The 24,120-nt window shown below is 37.5% G+C and overlaps 1 protein-coding gene across 3 annotated transcripts in view; it reads left to right on the top strand.

Annotated features, from left to right (window-relative positions):
* Positions 1-24,120, top strand: part of ZNF608 (zinc finger protein 608) — an 85,094-nt gene that overhangs the window by 31,485 nt on the left and 29,489 nt on the right. For all 3 annotated transcript variants that reach the window (XM_085041898.1, XM_085041900.1, XM_085041897.1), the window contains exon 3: positions 6,402-6,657. In XM_085041898.1, the coding sequence (XP_084898024.1) occupies positions 6,402-6,657 (256 nt within the window). The remainder of the gene's footprint in view (positions 1-6,401; positions 6,658-24,120) is intronic.

The following is a 24,120-nucleotide window of genomic DNA, read 5'->3' as shown; positions in this document are numbered from 1 at the left end:
TGATCTGTCATAGAGCAACCATGCTTTCTTTCTTGGGATGAAATCTCACATGTGTTAGAAATAAACATTGGAAAATTGAGTATAAAATTTATTTATAATGCCATGAGATTTATGTAAGCAAATGCCATATCTATTTTTAGTCTCAGAACCCTGAAAGGTTGAGTATAGCAGAAACTTTGGAATAGAAAGAAGTGATTGCCATTGTTAAAATGATTTTTTTTTCTTTAAAACTGAAAGCTTCTAAAGGGTCACGTAACTTCATAAATCAGTACCTAACCCTCACCAGCAAGTCGATGTGCCTTGATTTTTGCCATATTCAGTTGCATGATACTGACAGATACTGACCATCATTATGCAGTTTCTAGCCCCAGACAATCCAGAGAAATTTCTTTCTTGACTATTCAGAATAATTCCTTTCTTGATTGTGGAGTACAGTGTACCTCTCTACACAGGATAGATAGGTATCTTGAGTGAATTCTAGTACTTGTTTATTTTGTGTTAAAGCTTAGCAAAGCATAATGGCTGACTGAAGCGAAGTTTGAAAGTGCAGATTGAAGAGCTGACCAGGAGAAATCAAGATGCAGTGCAGAAATCAATGAATGTGATTTACTTAGGCTGAAAGAGGAGAGATTCTCTGCGAGAAAATTGCAGGTGGTGATCTGGGCATCCTCCCAGGACTTTGCCAAGCATTAGAGTTGACATACAAATTTTCACAGATGCTGCCTTGGCAAAAGGATATCATTGGCAGCTGTCAAATGCTAATCTTTCTCACAGTAAAATAGGTGAATGGCTTGGGAAATCCCAATCGTCTAAGCTACAATAGGAGATACAAGAGAGAACAAGCAAGTTTCCTTGCCTGTTGTTCAGCACTCTTGTGCTGCATTAGAGCTTTGACTTTTCATAATAGTTTTCATTAATAAAATACTAGCATTATCATGTCTCTGGATGTGCTGCAGATACATAGTGTCATGTAGTCAACGTCTCAGGAGGTCTGGAGGTCAGCAGGTAAAAAAAACATGCAACTATCAAAAGATGAGGAGTTTGCAGAACTCTGTGCTCGTTAATGTGGTTGATACAAGTGGCAGAGAGTATCATGGGTACAAGGGGGACTTTTTTCCTTGTTCCCTGTATTTAAAGTTTAGTAGTACCAGAGTAAGTTTTAAGTGGATTGTTTTGTGCTTAATAGCAACTGTTCAGAATATTGAAATCATTCCAGATGTGAGTGATTTGCTGCCTTCCTAAGAAAAAGAATTGTCAGTTCTGTTAATGTCTTTTTGCTCTCTCCAACTACTCAGTTTATTGAAGTGGACAAGTTAATTTTAAGAGTAGGAAATAGTTGGAAGCTGCAGGTACATGCTACTTGTGTACTCAATTCAATGCACAATTATACATCAAGTTTCTTGTTCATAGTACAATATTTGTAAAGCATAAGCATTTTTAAAAAAGATTACTGTTCTCGAACAAAAGTTTCAAAGTGTGAAACTTGGATGAAATTTAGGCAGTTTGAATCATCTTTATGGTTCTTTTATATTTAAACTCTTGTGTTTCTCAGCAAAGCTGACTAAAATAAGTAATTTTCTTAGTACTTCAGGCCTTCCTGAATTTTGAATGTGAAGTTTGTAACAGATACGTTTGTCCTATGACAGAAATTCTTTCCTGCATCCATGTCTTATGGTATTTCTTTTTTTCTATACTGTCCTTTATGACACTGACCTTTTTCCCCCCAGTAATTTGACATAGAACATTTGAAGAAAACAAAATATTGTTTCTGTTAAGCATGATGTCAAGATGCTTCTGAGTTGGCCTCTGATATGATTTACAGGCAAGAAGAGATTAAACGGAGATTAAAATGAGGTCTTTCAGACAAAATGGAGATTCTTCATAGTGGTAATGCCTGTTACATGGAAACAGAATATGAAGGAATAGCCTTAGGTTTTGGATATGTAAATTCTCTATGGGGTAAGGTTTGTAGAAAGAGGAGAATTAAAGTTTGGTGAGATGTCTGGAAATGCAGACATGCTTCTGACTACACAGACATTTTTCTCATGTCACATTCTCCCACATTTGTTTTCTTCCAAAGCAATTACATTAATTTCATAAAAACTACTTCTGATTTATGATGCTGTGTGTGGGATTACAATGAGGTCTTCTGGTATCACTGTTGCTGTAGAAAATTGAGATAGAGGCAAGTATACTTTATGTAAAAACGAGCTAGTCTCTCTTTCATCATAAAATCTAGAGAAAGAAATTTGTAGGACTCAAAACTTCCAGATGGGGCTGAATTTCTTTATTTCCTGTTTTTCTTTCCAGACACAGTGATTCTGTGAAGTATTAATTCATAACTCTAAAGAACTCATCAATGTAATTTTCAAGGTTGCAAGTTTCTTAGTCCTTTCCGTTTCTATGTTGTTGTCCTTTAGAGGGAGGATTTAGGTTTGCAAAGGGCTAGGCTTTGAGATCTTCTTTTCACGTTCTTTCTATGAGTGCATATATTCCCACTGGGAATGCTTACAGTAGATTTTTCTTTTTTCTCCATTTAAAAAGCAGTGCTTTCTGGGAAGGGCTTTTACTTTGCCTGAAACCTTCTCCACTGCCTTTCTCCTGGCTGTGCTGGTAAATGGACTATATGGCATTTGGCATGTACATTTCAAAATCACCCACTTTGGATTTAGTTTGGTAGACTATTTTGTCATTGAGATATATCTTCAAATATACACCTTCATTAAATCAGGAAGGTGAGTTTTGATACACAGAACTTGATTCCAGCATGTAAAGTTTCTGAGTCACTGAATGGCAACCTTGTTTATTAGAAAGTCTTGCGTATTTCTTGTTAGTATGATATTTTCTTTCTCTTCCATGTGTGCTTCCTCCTACTGATGAATGTTATGCAGCCACCAAAATAGATTTTTTTTTTTTTTTTGGTAAATGTTCAGATAAAGGATTGTTCCATGGAGCAGTGACTACATTGCTTGGCAGGCAGTCTTCATTTTCTGTGAGCTCTTTGCTACTAAGCATCATAGCTCTCTGATACGATCAAACACTTGGCAGTGGAAAACTGCCATGAATAACACTACAGCTTTGTAGCCTTTGTCACCAGTCAGCTCTCAAAAGCTCTTGGAATTAGGTGAAGAAAATATTGCTTGACTGTTTCTGTCTTTTTGTACTCCTTTGATTGTGTGTCTAAAGAGAGCATCTATGTAAATAATCTTCTTCAGATTCAGATTTTCAATCTCATATTGGAACCTCTTGTGTGATAAACAGCAAGGCTACTGCTCAATATGCGCCAACACCTGGGAATAATAATGAAAAAATAACAGTGAGGAACTGCAGAGCATCTGTTCTTGACATTAACTTTCCTCAGTCTGACAGACTGCCACCACCAGATGTTAGTCTTATGTGCCTTTTTTTCCACTGGAGATGGAGGCCTTCCTGCCTCTTTGCCTCTAATAGCTTACATCAGTGCCCTTTGGAGAATTCATGAAAACAGTTGTGTCACCACAATGTTCTCTAGGAACCACCATTTTTCAGTGCTGTTATGATTATCCAACAAGATGGGATAATTTTAAACATGGAAATTTGGAGCAACGTTTAAGCTTAGCATATTCTTTTTCTTGTGACTAAGGTCATATTTGTGCAATGAACAGGCACCTCAGGGACAGTAAGTGCCCACTTACTTCTCAGCCAATGGTTTAGTGTTTTAGTTCATGGAGTAACAGCCCTATGTAGTGCAAGCACCACTATTTGGCCTTGTCCTGGGTGAATGTTTCTAGTGGAAAACGTGAACACTTATTAACAGGTCTAAATAAACCAGAACTGAGTACAAATATTTGTAACAAAGAACTTAATAGGATACACTGTCAGATCCGTGCTTTCGTTAGCTCCCCCTCAGTGTTTATAACACTCAAAAATGGAAAACACATGTGTCAATTTAGTCTACATTAATTTAAAACATTGGCTAGTTTAGAGTGACCACAGAAAACACTTTGGATTTTTTTCCGCTGGTTTTGTGAGGAGTATATTTTATGGAAGAATGGTGTTGCATGTGTAGTAGGAGATTTTGCACAGCTTTACAAAATACCACGTAAACTATCAAAGAGGCTATTCATCAGCATTTTTGGGTTTATAATGGGATGTGGCTTAGCTTAAGCACTAGGCTCCATTTACCTGCCAGTCACTGATTCCAGTTCTGTTCTGGCTTGAAGTAAGGTGTGTTAGAAGTCTTAAATTATGCCTGAGGTACATGTTGACCCCATTTCACTGACAGAGCACCATTCCACAGCCAGTGCCAGGGAGCAGGGCTCTGTGCCATCCAACCGTGTGCCTCCACTTGGCATCAGGCAGCAGAAGCTGCAGAGGGTGGGATCAGTGTCTCCCCACGGCTGGCAGGCACACAGCTATGGTTTTGTGTGATGTGTGCTATTAGATACTGCAAGTAACAGCTGCTGCTGGGGGTCAGTTGATGTCGGACTTTCCTCTGCACATTCAAGTCTGTTCTGCAAAGCATTCTGCTTGTGGCTTTAACTCTGCAGCTCTGTTGGCACAAAGAGAAGAATAAAGACATCATTGCTTGAGTGGATTGTTCTTATGCCACAGGAACTCTGCTTTAGCCAATAGAATTTTAATGCTATTAGTAGGTTTTTGCTCCTTAGGGATGCTTTTAGTATTTATATTTTGCTTTGGTTTTGGTGTTGTGGGGTTTTCTGTGTTTGTTTGTTTGTTTGTGTGTGGGTTTTTGGTTGGTTGTTTATTATTGTTTTGCATGTTTGTTTTGGTTGGGTTTGTTTGTCTGTTTTTTTACTTTCATTTACCTCTAGCCTGAAGATTTTTTTCTAAATAAAAAGAACCCCCTCTAAATGAGAAATATTTTGGAGAAGATTGTGGTTATAAGTCTTTCCCCTCTCCTCCCTAGTTCTAATGTAATTGAGATCAAAATCCACGCTGATCATAGAAAGATCATACAAAGCATTTTTACAAAGTTATTGCTAAGTATTTAGCACATATAAAGCTTGCACACACAATTGAAAGCCTTAGCTCTCAGTTTGCATGTATGAATAATGCTAAAAGCAATAGAATTGTTACAAAGGCCAATAGTAACAATTGTTACAATTTTAAGAAAGTTCTTCTTAATTTGTCATTTTATTTTCTCATTATGAAAAGTGTCCATTTGATGGAGTGAGCTGATCTGTGATACAACTGTAATACCTTTTAGTCCAGCCTTTTCTTTGTATCCCCATTTTGCCTTACAAGAAGGCAAAATTAACTTTGATCTACATTAAGATGCATTTGAGCAAAACCTAGATGATGTACAGTGAGTCATTGTGTCTTTTCTGTTGAGTCTTTTTATGAGGTCCAAAATTCAAAACAGCATAGACTTGAAGACATTTGATCATCTATTTCAATACAGCTAAAAAGCAGCTATTTTAGAAAAGTTACTAGGTTGAAGAGTGATTTCTTTGTGTGATGTCTGTGGGCCAGTGGGCCAAATGAACATGAGTTCCAGGGTGTTCAGTGAGTTGAGTGGGCACACTCACATCCTTGTCTAGCTGTCTTTTATGGACATAAAAGGACCATAAATCCAGAGTGAAATATTGAAAACCCTCAGCCAAATCTTTATACAGAAAATCTGCCACTAAGTACATTGGAAGTCATACAGGAAAGATAACTCCTTCAGTTCATATGGAGATAGTGTCTCTGTGAATTGTCTTGTGTACAGACTGATTGTCTGGCAAGATGTATTCTTCTAAATTTCCATTTTGGAAACCCTGAGAAATTAGGTGGTTTGGATAGAGTCTTACAAAAGTCCTCATCTGTTATTCCAAGTAGAAAGATCTAAATGTTATCTATAAGGTCTTAGGTAGGTCATCCTACTGTATTTTAAATGATTGGATAACAAAAGGTTGTGTTTGCTGCCATATGGATATTAGAATTGGTCCAACTGCTAATTTCTCTATGATACACATGAAAATATGGCATTTTTGTTTTTGTACTGTCTTTATAAATGTTTTTCTTTAAATAGAAAATGAAGTTCCCAGTGTGCAAAATTACTTTCTGTCCACAAATCAGTCTCTGTCAGTGCCAAGAAAAAAGTAAACTTAGTCCTTATTTTAAAAATTTATTATTATTTCATACTAACAGTCTATGACAACAGGGAATAGTCTTATAGAAATTTAGCAAGTTAACTTGTTTATCATGATAGGTATTTTTGCACTTAATTTTTGGGCTAATGTCAAAAAAATCGAACTCATAGGACTGAAATTTACCTGTGATACACCAAATCCCTACATAAAGAAATGCAGTCTTGGCAAACTGGGCTTTCTATTACTTAAAAAAATTATTTTATTTAATTTTATTTTTTTTATCTCTCACAGCACCATTATAGTAAGTTTGTCTGTTGTTTCCAGGTTGATCCCCTGTTTACAGTGCCTGCACCTCCACCTCCGATTTCCAGCAGTATCACACCTCAGATTCTGCCTTCCTACTTTTCCCCATCTTCATCCAATATTGCAGCACCAGTCGAGCAGCTTTTGGTACGGACACGTTCAGTGGGTGTAAATACTTGCGAGGTTGGAGTAGTAACAGAGCCCGAATGCCTTGGACCCTGTGAGCCTGGGACCAGCGTGAACTTGGAAGGAATTGTGTGGCATGAAACTGAAGAAGGTAATTTGTTTTTTGCATTAGGTTTGTCTGTGAGATATGTTGACAAGGAGGTATAAACTTTGCTGTACCTGCCTGGCTGCCAGCTAGAGGCTTGCTAGTCTGTTGGGACACCATTTTACACAATGGCAGTCATGGCTTTATAGCTCAGCTAGTGAGTTTTTATTTTAAACACAAATGGCAGGTCTTTTTATTATTTAAAGCAAGTGCATTTTCCAAATGACTTACCATGCAACCCCAGCTAATAATAGAATTGTTTCCTCTTGCATATATTAAGAAAAGCTTATGAAGAAATTGCTAATGGAGTAGCATAAATGTGCTATTTAAATGTACATCATGAGGGGCTGTTTATGTGATGGGAGTGGATATATGAATAGTTTAGGTGAAAACTTAGAAAGCTGAATATTTCGGCTGATAAGAAATGCCACCATTGCATAACAATAGAGGCCCCAGAGACCCTGCAAAAATTCAATTTGATGTGATTATTGTTTGCATTTTGGTTATCTGAAATATGCTTAAAGAGGAAAGCTTTTGTGCTTGAAGAGAAGTGTTCCATGTGGTAAAGAAGTGCTATCAAAACCAGATTGATTTCTTTAATATCCTTTGAAGACATTTGTCTGAGTAGGAGTGCTGGAGAGCTTTGGGGAACACTAAATGTTGATTTGCTATGATTTAGAACAAAGTAAGAAGGAAGAGGATTATGCTGTGATATGCAGATTTTTCCATATTGGTTTTCAAAAGCTTATTATTAAAATGCCAGCTTTCTCCTGCTAAAAATACTGCATGGTACACTAAAATTCTGAATTTTTCCATTAAATTATAGCAAATGTCTCCATTTACAGCTGTCTCAAAATCTTCCTGTGATAGTTCTTATATTTCTTGTGAGGATTATTTAATTTTTAGTGATCTACCTTCCTCAGCAGTGAAAACAAGATTACTTACAAAGTGATATAATGACAGAATACAGCAGTGCATCACTTCTTGATAAATCCTGACATGCTTCAGACCGTATGCACAATGGCATTTTGTCCTTTGCAGTGATATATAAGACCTCACCAAAGTGCTCTACACTGTCCTCTCAAAAATCAATAGAGAGAGTCAGATTTACTTGCTTTTATATGCTTTCATCCATCCATCTTTCTCTCTGTGTATGTCTACAGCAGATTCATAAGGTAGATTGATCCTTTTAGATTGTTTTTAAAACACAGTATAAATTCTGTTTTAAAATATCCCTGCAGAGATGACTGCCCTTAGAAAATCCAATCTTTCTTGACTGGCCTGTATTACCCAGAGTTGGAATGTGTGGGTGTTAACTGTGTTGACATGAAAGAGCAGTAGCTGTTAATAGTGTTATTCTTGCTGAATAAACTAAACTTCTGACCCCCACTGAATTTAAGAGGCCTTCCTTGCAAAAGGTTTGGCACCAGAAATGAAGTATTAAAGAAAGTGCATTCTGGTCAGGGTGACATTCCATTTGCCAGTATCTCAGCACTCCAATGGTTTAAAAACTCTCGTTAGTTAATGGAAATTAACTCCCTTAGCCTTTTCCTAGTTTGTCTAAAACCATTTTCTGGAACAACTCAGTTCAATGATGGCATGTTTCAGCAAAACAGTTATGAGTGTGCTGGTTTTCATAGCTTTACAAACACTGTTTGGGAGCACTGCAGCTATGAGTAACTAAAAATATAGATAAAATGGGATTCTAAAATACTCCAGAAATACAGCTAGATTAAGGGACTGAAAATAGTTCATATGATTTCATACTGTGTGGTTTGTACCATGTTCTTTGTGTTTGAGTGTTTCAGACTCTGCTGACAGAAAAAAAAATGCAAATTTGAGTGTTTTATCACAAAGTTCACAATCAACACTGTATTAAGAGAAATGAGTTCCTAATAATGGTTTTTGCATTTTAATCAAGTTTTGGTGTTTGGAGCACACATAAAAGTATAATTTAGGTGTTTTCAAATTTCTTACATGTTCTTGAAGGCAGCTATAGAGAAACTTGTGTGGAGCTATTTCTGCCAAATTCGAGGAAACAGCATACAGATGGGTCTTCTGTTTATGTTTAATAGAAAAAAAAAATTACCAGATACTCATTTTCTCCAGTTACGATTTTGACTTTGGGGCAGAACACAGCCTTTCCTAAACTGGTGTAAATCCACCTTACTCTAACTGAAGTCTTCGTAACTAGTCACATCTAAAACCATCTTGATGTTCATGATAACATGCTTAATTTCTTTTGTGATGTTCACATGTTTCTTTACTAGTCTCTCCTTTTACTGCTTTCCAAAACTTAATAAAAACAGACATGCAAACTGACATTTCTCTAGCTGCCTATATGCCCTATAGCTTCTTAACATAAAACAATTCTAAGAAGCTAAGGTATGAAAATTTCTAAACTTGGCTTGTGCTTTGAGATATTTGAATTATTCTGTATCTAATTTAGCCACTCTGTAAAATGAGTTGTGAGGTGGTAAGAATAGGCTTGTGTGATGTCTGCACACCCTATGGCATGTGAACCAAATGTGCTGCTGAGCAGCCTTCAGGTGCTGCTGCCACTGCTTGTGGGAATGCAAATACAGAAAGGATGTGGTGAATCAAGCATAGTAGCGTGAGTGGGGCAAGATAAAATCAAATAGCTGATGTAGAACTCATTATTAGCATAAATGTAATGCATGCTTTATAAAAGAGAAGGCATATACTGGGAATTCCTATTGTGAAGGCATCTGAAATAACCAGTTTTCTTTTATGTATGTTAAACAAGTTGTCACATTCTGTTGTGTTTGTTCTTTGAGGTCAGAACAAGGATAATGTTCAGGTTTATGAGTCATATTTTCAAGATAATCACTCCAAGGGTGGGGGGCAGGGGAAGAAAGCAACAATGGATTTCAGACAGAATTCTGAAAGATTAAAAAGAGCATTGTTAAACAGGTCTTTTTATTATTTCCACACCACTCAATTTAGCTGACTTGATTTAATAAATCAGACCATTTTTCTCAGAGTGTTTTAATCCTAAGAGGTGTAGAGGGACGCTGGCATCTGAAGTCTGTGACATTTAATTACAGGGGGTGGTAACTAACCATAAGCTAGTACCTCCTACAATTGACTGAGACTGCTGGTTATCATGTGGGCATCTCTCAGATGCTCCACTAAGTTGTGTGGTGGTTAATTTCTACATATATATGCCATAGGCATTGTCATCTGTGTAACAACCTCGTTTGGGTATAACTTGGTAGTGTGTCCAAAGTGGTGTTAATGGCTGTGAAAAGAGCGCTGAAGGAACTATCTGAGGCTACCCTGCAGAAGAGGAAGGATAAATTATTGTGGGCAAGTCAACCTGAAACTGGCAGCTGATGCAGATAATTGATACCAGAAACTATCTGCAGTAAAAGTCCTTCACAGAAAGCAGCTTGGTAGTGTTAACTGGAGTGTATATTTTGGTTTGGTTGGTTTTTCTGATGTTCTGGGAAACAGCTGCTAAAAGTCTCTACTGCTACACTGAGAAAAAAAGTTTATCTAAAATCAGGTACTTGCTAAATTGTGTAATTATCTTCTGGGAAAACAATTTGAAGCGAGCAATTTCTTACTGCCTGGAGAAAATAAAAATGACCCAGAAAAAAGGGAAACCACCAACCAACTTTCTAAATTGCTTAGAGCTTGCGTTTTAGTTTAGCTTCTCAGACGCAGTTGCCTGGGGTCATGTCCTGGTTTTGGTTCTGCATCTAGTAGTAGAGTCTGCCTTCAGAGGGGAAGCAGTAGTTCTGATAATGTCTTATTTTTTGAAAACTGCTAGGAGACAGACCTTGCTGCCTTTGTGCAGAACAAGCTGTCTATGTGCCGTGACATCCTTCCTCTTTGTGCAGCTCATGTGCAGCCTGCTGTCATTCAGGAACAAATCATGGGGAAAAGAGTTGTGTTTTTTAATCAGGTCTTCATAACTTGAGACTGGTAGCCAAATAGAAGAAATAGGAATCTGATGGATCTTGGAAGTCTGATGGGATCATTTCTAGGTTATTCCAAATTTATCGTGGCATCAGTTCTGATACAATTTTTCAGAAATTGTTGGGAAATTTAGTAGAAAGGAGAAGGCTTAGATGACAAAGAGGCATGCTGGTGTTCGCTGGGTATGGGTTTCCTAGCCTGACACTTTTGCAACTAATATCCACAGTTTGTTTTGAAAACATTGTCTGTTGTGCAGATCTAATGTGGAATCTTCGGTGCCTTTCTATGTGGCCTTAGTTTTGCAAAGACTACTTTAAAAGAACAGTCTGTTTTAAATATCTTTGGATAAATACGTGTTTGTACATGTGTGTGCAAGTAAGGGTGTGTATGTGTCAACAGAAACAGAATAAGAAAAGTGAGTGGTCTGGCTGCTTGTTATTCCTGTTAGCAATTTTTGTGGTTTAACAACCACATTTTCTTACTTTCACGAATACAATGGCATAATGAAACAATGAAACTTGTAATGGTGAAAGCCATGTCAAATATGTAAGGAAACAAATGTAGAAATTAGAGAGTTTTATCAAAGAACATAACATCAAGTCATAAAAATTTAGAGAAACGTGTTAAATCACACTGCTGTCTTCAGCTCAAGCAAGGTTTATTGAGAGAGGCAATATGCTTTACTAAACCAAGTGATACAGTTGTAAAAAAGAGGTTTGCTTTTAGACTGGGTGTATTTATTTTTCTGTGTGATACAGACCAATGACTTGCTGAGTACAGGGAGTGGTGGTTTTGTATTGTTAACCACCACTTTTAGTCCAGAACTGTATTTATGTGACAGAAGCATAAAGATAACCACTGCTCAATTTCAGGCTTTGTTATGTCCATGTTGCAGAGAAGTGGCTTGTGGAGATAGTAGGATTTTTTGGCTATGTACATTAACAGAACACCTAAAATCCAGCTGTTAGCATGGGTTACCTGCTGACCCAGCATGAATGTCGCCCACTATCAAAATGCCATCTGGTAAGAAAAAACCTTTACATATATTTATATTTTAGTTACGTTTAGTTTTTGCTCTTTCCACTGTCTGTGATGCCAGACACAGTAAATCAATGGATTTAAAGAAGCCTTAGATTTTTTACAGACCTCAGCTATCTCTTTGTATCATCTCAGGCACTTGGAGTCTGACACCTAAGTATGTGTTACATAGAAACTTGGAGGAGAGAAATGGTCTGCATCTCACAATGGAAAGCCACAGTCTTGCATATAAATATTTGTGGTTAATGGGAGCTCTACCTACTTCACAGAAAGAAATCTGGAAGACTGCACTTTGGGATGTACACAGACTACCTGAAACAAGTTTTAAGAGTTTAATGTTACAGGATTCATACTGCAAGATGGATTTAGCTGTAGTTCAGCTGAGGTTTGTCATGTTTGAAGGGGACGTTTTGATCATCTCAGCAGTTTACCTGACCTTACCAGACTATGCACTTGTTTAGGGACATAAATTCTGGCATTGTCCTCTAACTGGCTTCTTCACTGTTTCTTGTGAATTTCCTTGAAACATACAGTGCTGGCCAGTGTTAGAGCCAAAGAGTACCTAGTACTTGTAGCCTGTTTTATACTGTTTTCATGTAAAATAAATGAAGCAAATAGTAATTTTAGAGTATCCACAGAAGCTCCTCAATCCACTAGGACTAACTCTATGAGCCAGGTGCACATGGTTGAGATCTGCCTTCAGTGAGTTGCCATGAATCAGCGGGGTCATGATAACCAAACCTTTGCACACTCTTTGTTCACAGCAAACAGTACATAAATCATGTCACTATAAACATCAGTAAAGCAGAAATTCAAAATAGGTTATGGATGGTCCCTACTGGCAGAGGAAAGGAGATGGGAGATATTTTGACTTTCTTGAGTTTAATTTTGATTCCATTGCAAAGGACTCATTTTCCCAAAAATGTTCAATTAGTTGTTCATATAAACATAAATTTCAATTGAAGCTATTTGTCTAGGTGATAGAAAGCACCACAGATTAGTGAAGATCTGTTAAAAATAAAAAAATGGGGTGAAAACAGAACCACTGCTAATTTCCAGGCTTCCTAAGTACAGGAGAGAAGTTAAGCTAGCTCATCACCCTTTCCATTTCTTCCCAATGAAACGGTGATGAGATAGCTTAACTTCAGATTTTTGAAGACTGCAGACGAACACTGGAAGAAAAGCACTTAGGAATTTTGTGCTGTTAAATGTTAAATTTGGTATTTAAATGTCAGCAATCCTCCTTGAACATAAACATCCCAAAGGGTCTAGCCATTGCTAGTTCTACAGATTTGTTTAGAGAGGCTGTATGCCTCTATTGCATGGAGGAATGTGTGATTTCTTTACTGCCTAGTGCTTCTCTTGTTGGTTCACTCTTACTGTACTGATGTAATGCTAAGCAAACTGTAGCCACAATAAAGTCACAGTAACTGACCAAAAATATCAAAGTCTTATTTAACCTGGGTAGTAACAGCCAGCCTATCTAAAGGGACCTGGCAAATGCCACATCTTCAGACTCACTGAGAATCTAAGTGCAATTCTCTTGGTATAACCTAAAGCAGAGAATGAAAAAAGCTTAACAAATTCCAGACAGTGCTTACATAAAACTCTGCATATTGCCAGACTCCTACAGAGGAAGACTCCCTGCACTGCTTGTACATACATAGAAAATTATCCCTTTTACAAACAAGCATATGGGGGCAGGGAGGGTGCCTAGAAAAAGGAAGGAGGATAATTGAGATTGGAAATATTTGCTTGGAGCTATTTAAATGTGAAACTGAGCCTGCCTAAGCAGTGAGGTTATGAACACCAAAGGACGCTTCAAGAAAAGCAACAGTTTTGAGCATTTATTGCTCAAAATCAAAATCTCAGTAGCACCAGATTACTTATAAGTGAGACTGTTCCAGTGCAAAATACTTGGAACATGAGATGTTTGCATTTGTAGATAGCAAGGGGAGAGATGACTGCTGATGAAGTGTGTGTGCATCCAAGTGTTTCCTTACTAAATAAATACCATTGGAGTAGGGAATGAAAGCACAACTGAAATGGCATCTTTAGTTGCTGTGCTTCAGGGATTAATCCACTTATGCAAAAATGATTTCTTGGTCACTCTTAAATTTTCTACATAGTTTAAAGAGTTAGGAGAAGCTGTTGTATTCCAGTTTTGCTTTACTCCTAATCAGTGCCAATCTTGTGCAGTGCTGAATTAGACGTTCTCTCACTTGATAGACTCTATGTTCTTACTAATGCAGGTTAATATAAATTTTAAAAATAATCCTTTTTTTCAGTGTTTCAGGCTACATTGTGAAAAGCTGCTTTTGGCATCAGAACAGTATAAGAACAGTGGATGGCATAACAAGCAACTTTTCATTCTTTAGAAACAGTAGACACATTTTGTCATCCTGAGGCATATTTGTAATTCTTTCCAGTTATTACTGATGTAATAGTAACTAGCTACTAATCCGGATTTTTTGGTGGCAAGTAGCAATCAAAAAAGCAGAAGGAAGAAGTCAATTAAAATTTTTTGAACAGGGAAGAGCCCTTTGACTTTCGGGGTTAATAAAAGATTACTGCTTATGTTTTTGTTCTAAAAGAGGGAGACAGGAAACACAGAGGTTGAAAATGTAGAGGTTGAGGGCAAAGACAAAGCATATATATAAAAGAGAAAAGCTCAAGGGAAATAGCTTTCTTGATTAAGTTTGAAAAAGTAGGTCTAGATTTACAAAAGCTAGTGTTGCAATGGAAAACACAATTGAAGTTCATCAATTTTATATCCCTAAGTGCCATGAAATTTGGGGTAATAAAACCCCCTAGAAACATCTGGGATGAAAAACAAAAGGCCAGTATTAGAGCACTTTGCTTTAATTTGAGGTTTTGGGGTTTTTTTTAAGAAGTATCAACTAAAGCAAAACACTTGCATGTCCATCAAAATTAGCACTGGTTTATGTTTACTATCTGTAAATGTAAAGCTTAATAGAATTTAAAGGGGATATAACTATGGAAATAAAAGGCAGTAGAATTAATTTTTGAGGGCAGATTTTTACCATCCTTGTTAAAGATTTAATCAGAATAAAGAAGAATATTTAAGAAAAGCCTTCTTTTCCCCTACTTTTTTTCTTCCCTCCCCGGTTCTAAGATGTCAGTTAAGCTTATTCGGGATGTTTACTAGGCCTTTGCTTGGGGCAGTACTTAGTGTATTTAAGTGATTTTGTTTTGTTTCAGTTTTGTTGCTGTTTCTATTTGAGAGTTAGAGGCAGATCAGTCCATTTGCTATTTCTCTAGTAATTTAGCTAATAGTATAACGATCTCCATTAATAAAATGGAACTGACATTAGTTGTCAGGAGATGGCAGTTCTGTAGCCAGACCCTAACAATGAGGATAAGTGTCGTGGAAAATCAGTTTCAAGTGGGGGTAGTTTCAAATCAATCTTCAGTTAATCTAGAGGTGGTTGGGGCTTTTTTTATCCCCGGTCACTTAAAACTTCTTCATTTAAGTAGGTTGAAGCAAGTAATTATGTTTTACTGCCTGTTTACTTTCCCCTGCAGTGACTGAACCTGTACTTCTTAACCTTGCATTCATATAGTGCTGGCTTTTGTGGATCTTTGAAAGCCTGGGGCTATGTGACCCGCTCTAGCTGGGATTTAGAAACAGTAAGAAGAGTCTCAGGTTTCACTAAAGGAGCTGCTTTCCTTAGGGAAGAGAGAAACTGATGTCATGTTTTAGCAGAGTATGACTTCCAGTGTGTTACACATTTTTTAAAAAAGCTTAATTTGTAGGTTATTCTCAACAATTCTCTGAAAGTCCTAAAAGTTATGACTGTAGGTTCTGTGGAGAAAGTTTTGCAATAAATTTATATTGCTTCTTGGGAAATTTTGTTCAAACACCACCTGTGACAGTGAAGGCAGTACAAGTCTGTCTGCATCCAAGCCAGTTTTATGCAGAAGAGCCACTAGCTGCTGGTAGACTTCATGTAACTTCAGACTAGGAAGAATCACTGATTACAAAACAGAGCAATTAAAAAAAAGTTAAAAAAAAAAAAAAAGGATTCCTGGGTTCCAGCAATTTCCAGCTAGACACATCTATTTAGACATGATACTACCTGAAGGAAGTCCAGTATATGCTACTAATGTTCATTACTTTAATGAGCATTACTTTAATGAAGATCAGATTATTTTTGCTGAATGCTTAAGAGAGAATGGCATTTCTACATGGTCTGTGCACATTTGAAGAAGTCTTTCATTTTTCTGTTTTTGTGTGAAAGAAAAGGTTTTCTTTGATAGTCTTATAAAAATTTTAAATTCAGCATTTTTAAGCACATGTGACTCTTAAGTCAGAATAATTTAGTTATTTGAGAATTCTATCCAATTTCTGAGCTTTTTCAACTTCATCAATTTTTTGCAAACCCCATCTGGGCCCCATTTCCTACTTAAGATAGGAGTGAAGGATCTGGGGTTTGGAACATAATGACATAGTAGTTTATTTTTCATTAAACTGCATAGTCAAGGTTGGTTAAAAACAGATTTATCTGGGAAAATGTCCAAACATATTTCAGGGGTGGGAGAAAAGGCAGCAGTGGTGGAAGTGTTCCTGGAGAGATCTCCACTGCACTTGGGCTTTCTCTGGCCAGTAGCACATCTTGTTTGGGAGCTGTCTCCTAGATTTCTTTCTTTTTTTTGTTTTGTTATTTTTGGGTTTTGGTGTTGTTTTTGGTTTTGTGGTTTCTTCGTTACTGGTTTTTGTTTGTTTGGGTTTTTCTTTGTTTTTGGATTTGTTTAATTTGTTTTGTTTGTGTGTGGTTTTGGGTTTTTTTTGTTTTGTTTGTTTGGGACTTTTTGTTTTTTGGTTTTACCATTTGTGTGTATCCCAAAAGCTGGACAGATGGTTTTCTTGAACTTTCCTATTCCAGCACCTTAATTCCTGTGGGTCTCAGCCACTGCACTGCTGTGCCAAGTACTGCCACTTACTGAACAGCAAAGCTCTGGGTGCCAGCTGACTCGAGAAGGGTTTTGAATGAATGACTGCACCTCCCCTGCAAACACCTTCTTGTTGACAGTGGGGATGAAGCTGTATAACGTTTTACTAATTTATTTCATGATACTCACTGAAGGTTCTTCTGCAAGAGCTGACAGCCACTCTCTGCCTCGGATAAAGATTAAAAGCAGGACAAAGGTCCAGATTTATTAACTGGTGCGTTTTTATGACATATGAATGGATAGGGTAATGCCATTTCTTTTTACTTTGATTCTGCCCACACAATTGGCACATGAAATTAGTAAAAATGAGGGGGAAGAGGGATTCTTGAAGGGCAGGAGTAAATTTGTACTTGGTTTTGCTTCAAGGCAGTAGGTGGTGATTGCATTACAAATGATTCTGTTGGTGTAGACAAGCAAGTGACAGGAAATAACTTAGAGAAAATGTTTTTGTATCCCCAAAGCGTTATCTTTGAGAAGCACAGTTAGTAATGCTGTTGTGAAAAGAAACCTCCATTTGGACAGACAGCTTGATGCAGGCAAAGCTGTTAATTTGTTTTCAGCTTCAAGGAGATTTAGAGTCTTTGCATCTTTGGCAGTAACACACAATGTAATTGTCTCCTTTCCCCTTAATCTTCAGTCTAGATGCATTGGCTTAATGTGGCTAGGAGAGGCTGGAATGTTGACTGAATTAGCTGCACCAGATAGCTTACCCTAACAGGCGAGGAGAAGTTATTCCAGCACTCTTGACTTTGTAGTATGAGAGAACACTGGATGTTCTTTTCATCATTACATCTAGTGGCAGAAGCCCTTTTAAGCAGAATGGAAAATAAATTGTGGGGTATGAAAAGGAGGTGACAGAACTAATGTTCTTGCACTGGCAACATTACTCAGCTATTAGGGGCTCTCTGTAAATAACAGCTTTGCCTTCATCTCTTTTCTGCCTCTTTCTTTCATAGAAGTAATTTTGTAACACTACAATTTTAAGTATTGCAAAAAAAAGCTAACTGTGCACCGGGAGATTTGTTTGCATTCCTATTATTCAGTTTGGCATTGTTGGAGGGCAGCAGCTGCTTACACTTTTGGAATATGTGCCATTAATATACCACTGATTTGAAACTAGCTCAATTCACCAAACTACAATCCTCAGTAAAGGGATATAGCACATCATTGAGCAATTAAATTATTTAGTCAATCCAGTGGTTAAGCTTGGGTCAGCTTTGAAGGGTAAATTTAATCGCTGGGATACATTCTTGGCTATGAATGAATGCATGAATAATCTGTCTTTGAACCTTAAGATGAACAATAGACACAACAACTCTTGAGTTGAACTCTTGAGAGTGGGCTGATTTATGGGCAGCTGTTGAAAGTGCTCCTAGTCAAATTATTTTTTAATCTGTGAAGTAGAAACCTGTAGTATATTAATTACTGTATACCATTCCAGTGGTAGACAGGAAAAAGCTGTGCCAGTTTTTACGCTGGGTTTTTAATTTATAAATTAAACATTAAAAGGAAAAAGTAATGATTTTGACATGGTGCATTGCCATAAACTGAAAATCACTTGTCAGGGCTCCAGCAGACAAATAGCTGAAGGCGTTGTTGACCTCAGCTGTGTGAGTTGCCTCTCGTTTAGCAGAGGCAGCAGCGGGGATGGTGCTGCTCCTAGTGCCAGCAAGTTCACAGACCTGCACCAGCCAGCGCTGCTTTCATTTACATTAATGCTGTGATTGCAGCTGACCAAGGATCTGACACACATTTATTTCCACCTTCCCTGTTCCAAGGTCCATAGCCTTCAGCACAGGGCAAGGGCTGATGGACTGGAGGGTCTAACTTTCAGCACACCCAAGATTTGGCCAGGCTGGTCTGCTGGAGGGCACTGTTTGCTGGAAGGATCAAGAGCTCTCTTTTGTGACCATCAGCAGTGGTTTGGCACAGCACCTTTTCAGTGCTGAGGAGGAGGGATCTGTTCTTGTCTCAGTACCACTTCCTGAGCTATTGTGTCTACATTGCACAGTGCTAACAAGGTTTACTTATTGTTGTAAGGGATTCTGAGTTATTAAAATTGTGTCATGGAAGTTGGGGTTTTTTTGGGAGTTCTGAGAATTAGTTACAGAAGGAGCAATTTGATTTTATTTTCTTTCAGCTAACAGGCCAAACAGATGGGAAAGCAGACCTGAAGTAGTTTTATTGGCTGGCTGCCATGATTCTGTAAATTTTGATTTGTATGGATATGTAACAGTTTTATTTTTCCCTTTTTGGAAATGTATGCCTGTAAGTCTTTGGGAAATTAATCACTGGTTTCCTGTGAAACGTGTACTTGTAAAACAAATGTTGTAGCAGTGTGCCATGCAGACCCTGTGTTGTGTCAATTAGGAAATGTGACATCAGCAAACTCTGGCTGATGCAGGCTAAAAGGCTAAAGCACTTTTCAAAGCATTGTTCATTCACAGATCTCCAGAGAAAGGATTAAAAAATGACAGAAATTTGAACTGCAGTTCAGTACAATTTTACTGTTTTTCTTTGCCACTCAAAATGCACAAGGCTTGTAATTCTACCCAAATGAGAATTTTAATACTATTTGGCCTTATGCTATTTTGTATTTGAAATTAACAAGACATTCATATTTTCAAAATCTATAGTAATAACCAAGTGTGAGTTGATCAAAACTTGGAAATCCTAATTTAAAGTTCCAAGGGAGAAAGAAGAAAAATAAAACCCATGTTTCACCTTTGTTCTGTCTCCCATCACTTCATGCTACTCTTACCACCTCCAAACCAGAACAAGGTGCAAGAAAAGTTACTAAAGCATTTATTAACTGTGGTATCGATGATGACAAAGCCACTAATTACACACCAAGAGAGCTACATTTAACAGTCAAAAATGCTAGAAATTTAATCACATGGCTGACAGCCTGGGTCATAGTTCTTTTTTTTGTAGCCTTTTTCCTGGAAAGTTAAAGAACTAAGTTTCTTGCTGCTCAGTCAGCATTTGGATCTTTGAGATCAAAAGGCCTTTCCAGATTCAAAGAGTTTCATGTTGTTATTTAAATGGTAATTGGATCTATCCTCAGTTCAACTGTGACTATTTTAACTTCAGTAGACTTGGGTTTTTCATTATTTTCAGTTCTGTACTTCTGATGGAGGAGGTGATTTGGGCAATGACAAAGACTAATTGCAAATTTGGAAGCTAGTTACTAGTGACAAGAGTTTAGGAAGTCACATAGGCTATTGGAGCAACATGTGTTCCATAATGAATGATTTTGCTGCTCTAATAATTTGTTCCTTCTTTACTGGTGACTTTTGCATCTAGAGTAGTTCCTTACTGACAGGTGCATATTTCTGTATAGTGTGGACTTTGAAGTATACATAAATTATGGGATTTATTAAACTATTTGCCTGCAAACTTTTGATTTAATACAGTACTCTCTCAAGAGAAGGTCATGGCCATGAAAAGCTGATCTTCAGGGAGGCAGTGCTTGAAGATGGGTAAACTTTGGTGTATACTTTCTACTGTAATCTCCAATACTCGCTGGTGAAGAAGAAATGATTGCTGCATCACGTGTATGGGAGACAGAGCCAACATTTTGCTCTAATTCCTACTCTTTGCTGAACTGGACTTCAGTTCCTCTCTTGTGAAGTCTATTACTTTCAGCTGTCAGCGTGATAAAGCAGCATGAAAATTGCTATCCTTGTTATCCAGGAAAGACACTTTCCCAAGGAGATGTATTGCTGTATCATGTCACTATCATCATAGCAAGTAAAGTGCTACTGAAGAATATGATGAGACACAACTGTATTTCCTGTGCTGGGTGGCTTAATTTTCATTTTACTCTGGGGAGACCCCAAAACGCCTCAGGTATAAATACAGTTTAAGTGGCTAAACACTATCCAGGATTAAAATGCCTTTGTGCTAACCATTACACAGGAACCTGCAGACCTGAGCCAGAGAAACAAGCAGTTGAATGTGAGAGTTTTCAAAACGCAGCAGTACAACATCCATGTGTAAAGGAAAGAGTCATTTGCAGAGTCAACAGTGGGGTCTTTGTACTGGTGGTATAGCACCAAGGACTGCATAAAAACCTCGGGTATTTTCTAATAATATTAGATGTACCTTCCCATTGACAAGCTCATTTTCTTTAGACCACCCAGCATCACATCTAACCTGCAGCCTTTTTTGCCCCACAGTCTCCTTCCTACCCTCCCCCAAATGTATGGTGCATGTGTATTCATGTTTTTGCTTTCTGTTCACGGAGATATCCAGCTGGGAAAATATAGTGTGTACAATACTTTCTGCTTGCAACTGACATTTCTCATAAATTGCAACAGAAACACTGCTATCAGCAGCTAAATAGCAGGTAGAATACTGCTCTACAGAGCAAGTCTCAGCAGGACACAGAAACTATGGTTACCAAATTTCCAAAGAGAAAGGGTTGGGAGGGAGAGTTTTTATATAACTGGGGAAGGGGGATGAGAAACATTTAAAATGGATTCATTGAAAGCTGCCTTTTTCTGAAAAAAAAAAGGCTTATAGGGGCTGACTCAGTGGCTTCACATTCGCTTTTTGCTGAATTGTTGTTTTAGAAGACCTCACAAGAGGTTTCTATTATAAGCAATGCAAAACAGTCTTTCCTAGCTGGTCCTTAAAAAAAAAAAAACTCCTACCCTCCACACACATTCCTTGAAATACTTTTTGGAAAATATGTAATACTTAACTGCTGCTGTAGTATAAAGTGTTTATGACAGAAAGCCTGGGTCAGCCACAGTGCATTTATGGTTTGGTGGAAATAGACTAGTAAATATCATTATGTTCCTAATCACAGGATTTAGTAAGTTTCATTTTGCCCTCAGCTCTATTCAAACTCAAATCTTGACTGGGAAAGGCTAGAAAATAACCTCACAGCATAGATTAGAAAATGTATCACACAGTTAGGATTTTTTAGGTTTTTCTCACATCTGAGTTTTTGTTGTTTTGGTGGTTTTGTTGTTTCGGGGTTTTTTTTAGCTGGTTTGGAGAGATTATTAAGTTGGATGAGATCTCAGGTCTCAACCTGTTTATCCCAGGTTGATCTGTTCTTTGTGACCATAGCAGAAAGTACAAAAAGCAATGATCTTAAGTTGTGGCAAGAGAGATTCATATGAGATATTAGAAAAGCGTTTCTAACAGTGAGGATAATGAGGCTGTGGAGGAGGTTGTCTAGCAGCTTGTGGAGTCTTCCCTTCGAGAAAAACCTGTATGAACATTTTTCCAGATGGATGCTGACACTACTTTAGAAGTAGGAGGGGTGGACTGGGCAACTCTGGAAGTGCTCTGAGCTCTGTAGCTCAGATATCAGGATAGTTCATAATAGGTTCTAGTTTTCATTTTGGGGTTTTGGTTTGGTTTTTTTTACTTCTCACATGGAGATTTCCTAGGAAATTAGGACATGGTATGTCACCTTCTTCCTTTTTTTTGCCCTTTAGATTAAAAATTAGTTGAAAAGCATTACTGAAATATTTTAAAACATCCATAAAAAGGAAATTGTTCTGCCTAAATCAGGGCTATATATAAATTATAGCAGGCAGCTATTAATCAAGGGCTCGTGGGACCCAAATATGGAACAGAGAACAACTCTCTTAAGGACAGCCTGGTAATGAAGACCAACTGTTGAATGCATACAGCTAAAGGAAAAATAGGGAGAGAGTGCAGGTACTTGTTGCTGGAAAGTTACCCCTGTGCTTGGCTTAAGCTTTAATCTTTCATACCAGTACCTAGCTAGTAATGCCTCATCATTTGGAATGATGCTTCTCCAGTAACCTTTGCATTTGTGTGACATAATCTTTTAAAGCTCTCTTATGAGGAATGCGGGAAGGCAGTGTTATAAACATAGTACAGCATATTGAGATCCAAGAATACCATCAACTGGGAGTGAGGCACATAAATAACACTAATCTTCCTTATGTGAGGACAGCTATTGGTTTCAGTTTGGAGAGTAATGAGGATATACTACTCTTTTGTTTATCAAACTATTTTCAGTGGAATGTTTGTCTTGCAGTAAATCTTAATTAGCATTTTTGTTTGTTTCTTTGAGGGGTATTGGTTATATATTGAGTTTTGCTTGGAGAGAGCTAAAAATCCCAACTCTTCCAGGTCTCAAAGATACAGCCAGGTCTTTTTTATTTATGCCACCCATAAGACAGTTGGCAGACAGCCTTCAAGAGGCAGAATTTCACTCTTAGTCTTGCCACTTCTCTCATTCTTCCTACCATCCAATGGTAATGGTATTTAAGGTTTTCCTAGTTTTGTGTTGTTTTCCCTGGAGCTGATTTCCCCGTGATGGAGAAACAGTAATAGTGAGCTTTACCACTAATGTTCTCTTTGCTTCATCCTTCATTTGGGTTTTTTTCTACGTCTTCCCTTGCACTCCTGCAATTTTATGAAGTCTAAATATCTCATATGAGTTTCCCAGTTGGTCAGCCATACAGTTTTGTCAAAGAATAGTCATTAACCATTTGGTTATCTAACAGTGAATCTCCTTGGCAACTAGCTTACAAATGCATTACATTTCTCTCTGTCTAGAATCTCTAAAAGAAAGAGGATGTTTTCTCATGGACATAAGAGAAAACCCCACGTTTCTCTAATTGTATTGTAGGCAGATAGTTTAGTAATCTCCCACTGGGAAAACCTTTAAGAAAAGAGATCACCACGTGACTTTTGATTGCGCCTGCTACATTCTGTAGGCAGGACAGGGGAGATGTAGAGTCAGAAAAATAAGTTTAAAGCAGTTTAGAATCTAGACACAACTTCATCCTTTATGTCTGCATTGACCATCATTTAGAATCTCTGAAATCCAGCTAAATTTGGAAGGGTTCTTTATGAAATGCCCTTGTTTTCAAAAACAGAGACCAAAATTGGCTTAAATCTTACTGGAAGGATTCTTCCTTGACTGTCATGTGACTGTTAAATATTGGAGTGAATGAATTGTCTTTCTACTCTCTGAATGTTTCTGACAGGCTTCTGTAGAGTACAACCTCCTATCCATGGAGGTCTATGGGCTCATTTTCAGCAATTCCCAAATATACTGGGAGTGCATATATTAAACCCCTAAAGACAGACATATCAGAGACAAAAATTGGTCTTAATTTTTCTAAACACTGGCTGTTGACTTGTGGGATTGAAAAGTACTTGAAATAAACTCAGTGGATGTAATTTTACATGGAATTATTTCTGAACTACCTTAGTCTAGCTACTTAAACTTTGCAGTCTAAATTAAACTTTGTAGTCTTTTGGTTTAACAGTTGTTTTTTTTTTAACTTCCAGTTGCCAGTTTTTCAAGTTTACCAGATTTGCCTTTTGTCAGTTTTCATCTGAAGTAGAGTCGAGTCTTTGGACTAGTCTATAGGTGATTAAAGATAAAAACTTTCATAAAAAAGAAACAATGAAACCTTTTGAGAGGAATGGTTGCTAAATTCATATTTAGGAAATACTGATTGTTTCATGAGAGTTCTTCTGTTTTCAGGATCCTATCAGTGTAAACAG

This window comes from Lichenostomus cassidix, chromosome Z (genome assembly GCF_008360975.1).
Source record: "Lichenostomus cassidix isolate B80296 chromosome Z, HeHo_3.0, whole genome shotgun sequence".
Lineage (NCBI taxonomy): Eukaryota > Metazoa > Chordata > Aves > Passeriformes > Meliphagidae > Lichenostomus > Lichenostomus cassidix.
The sequence above is the reverse complement of the archived record's forward strand: the minus strand, read 5'-3'. Positions and strand labels throughout refer to the sequence as shown.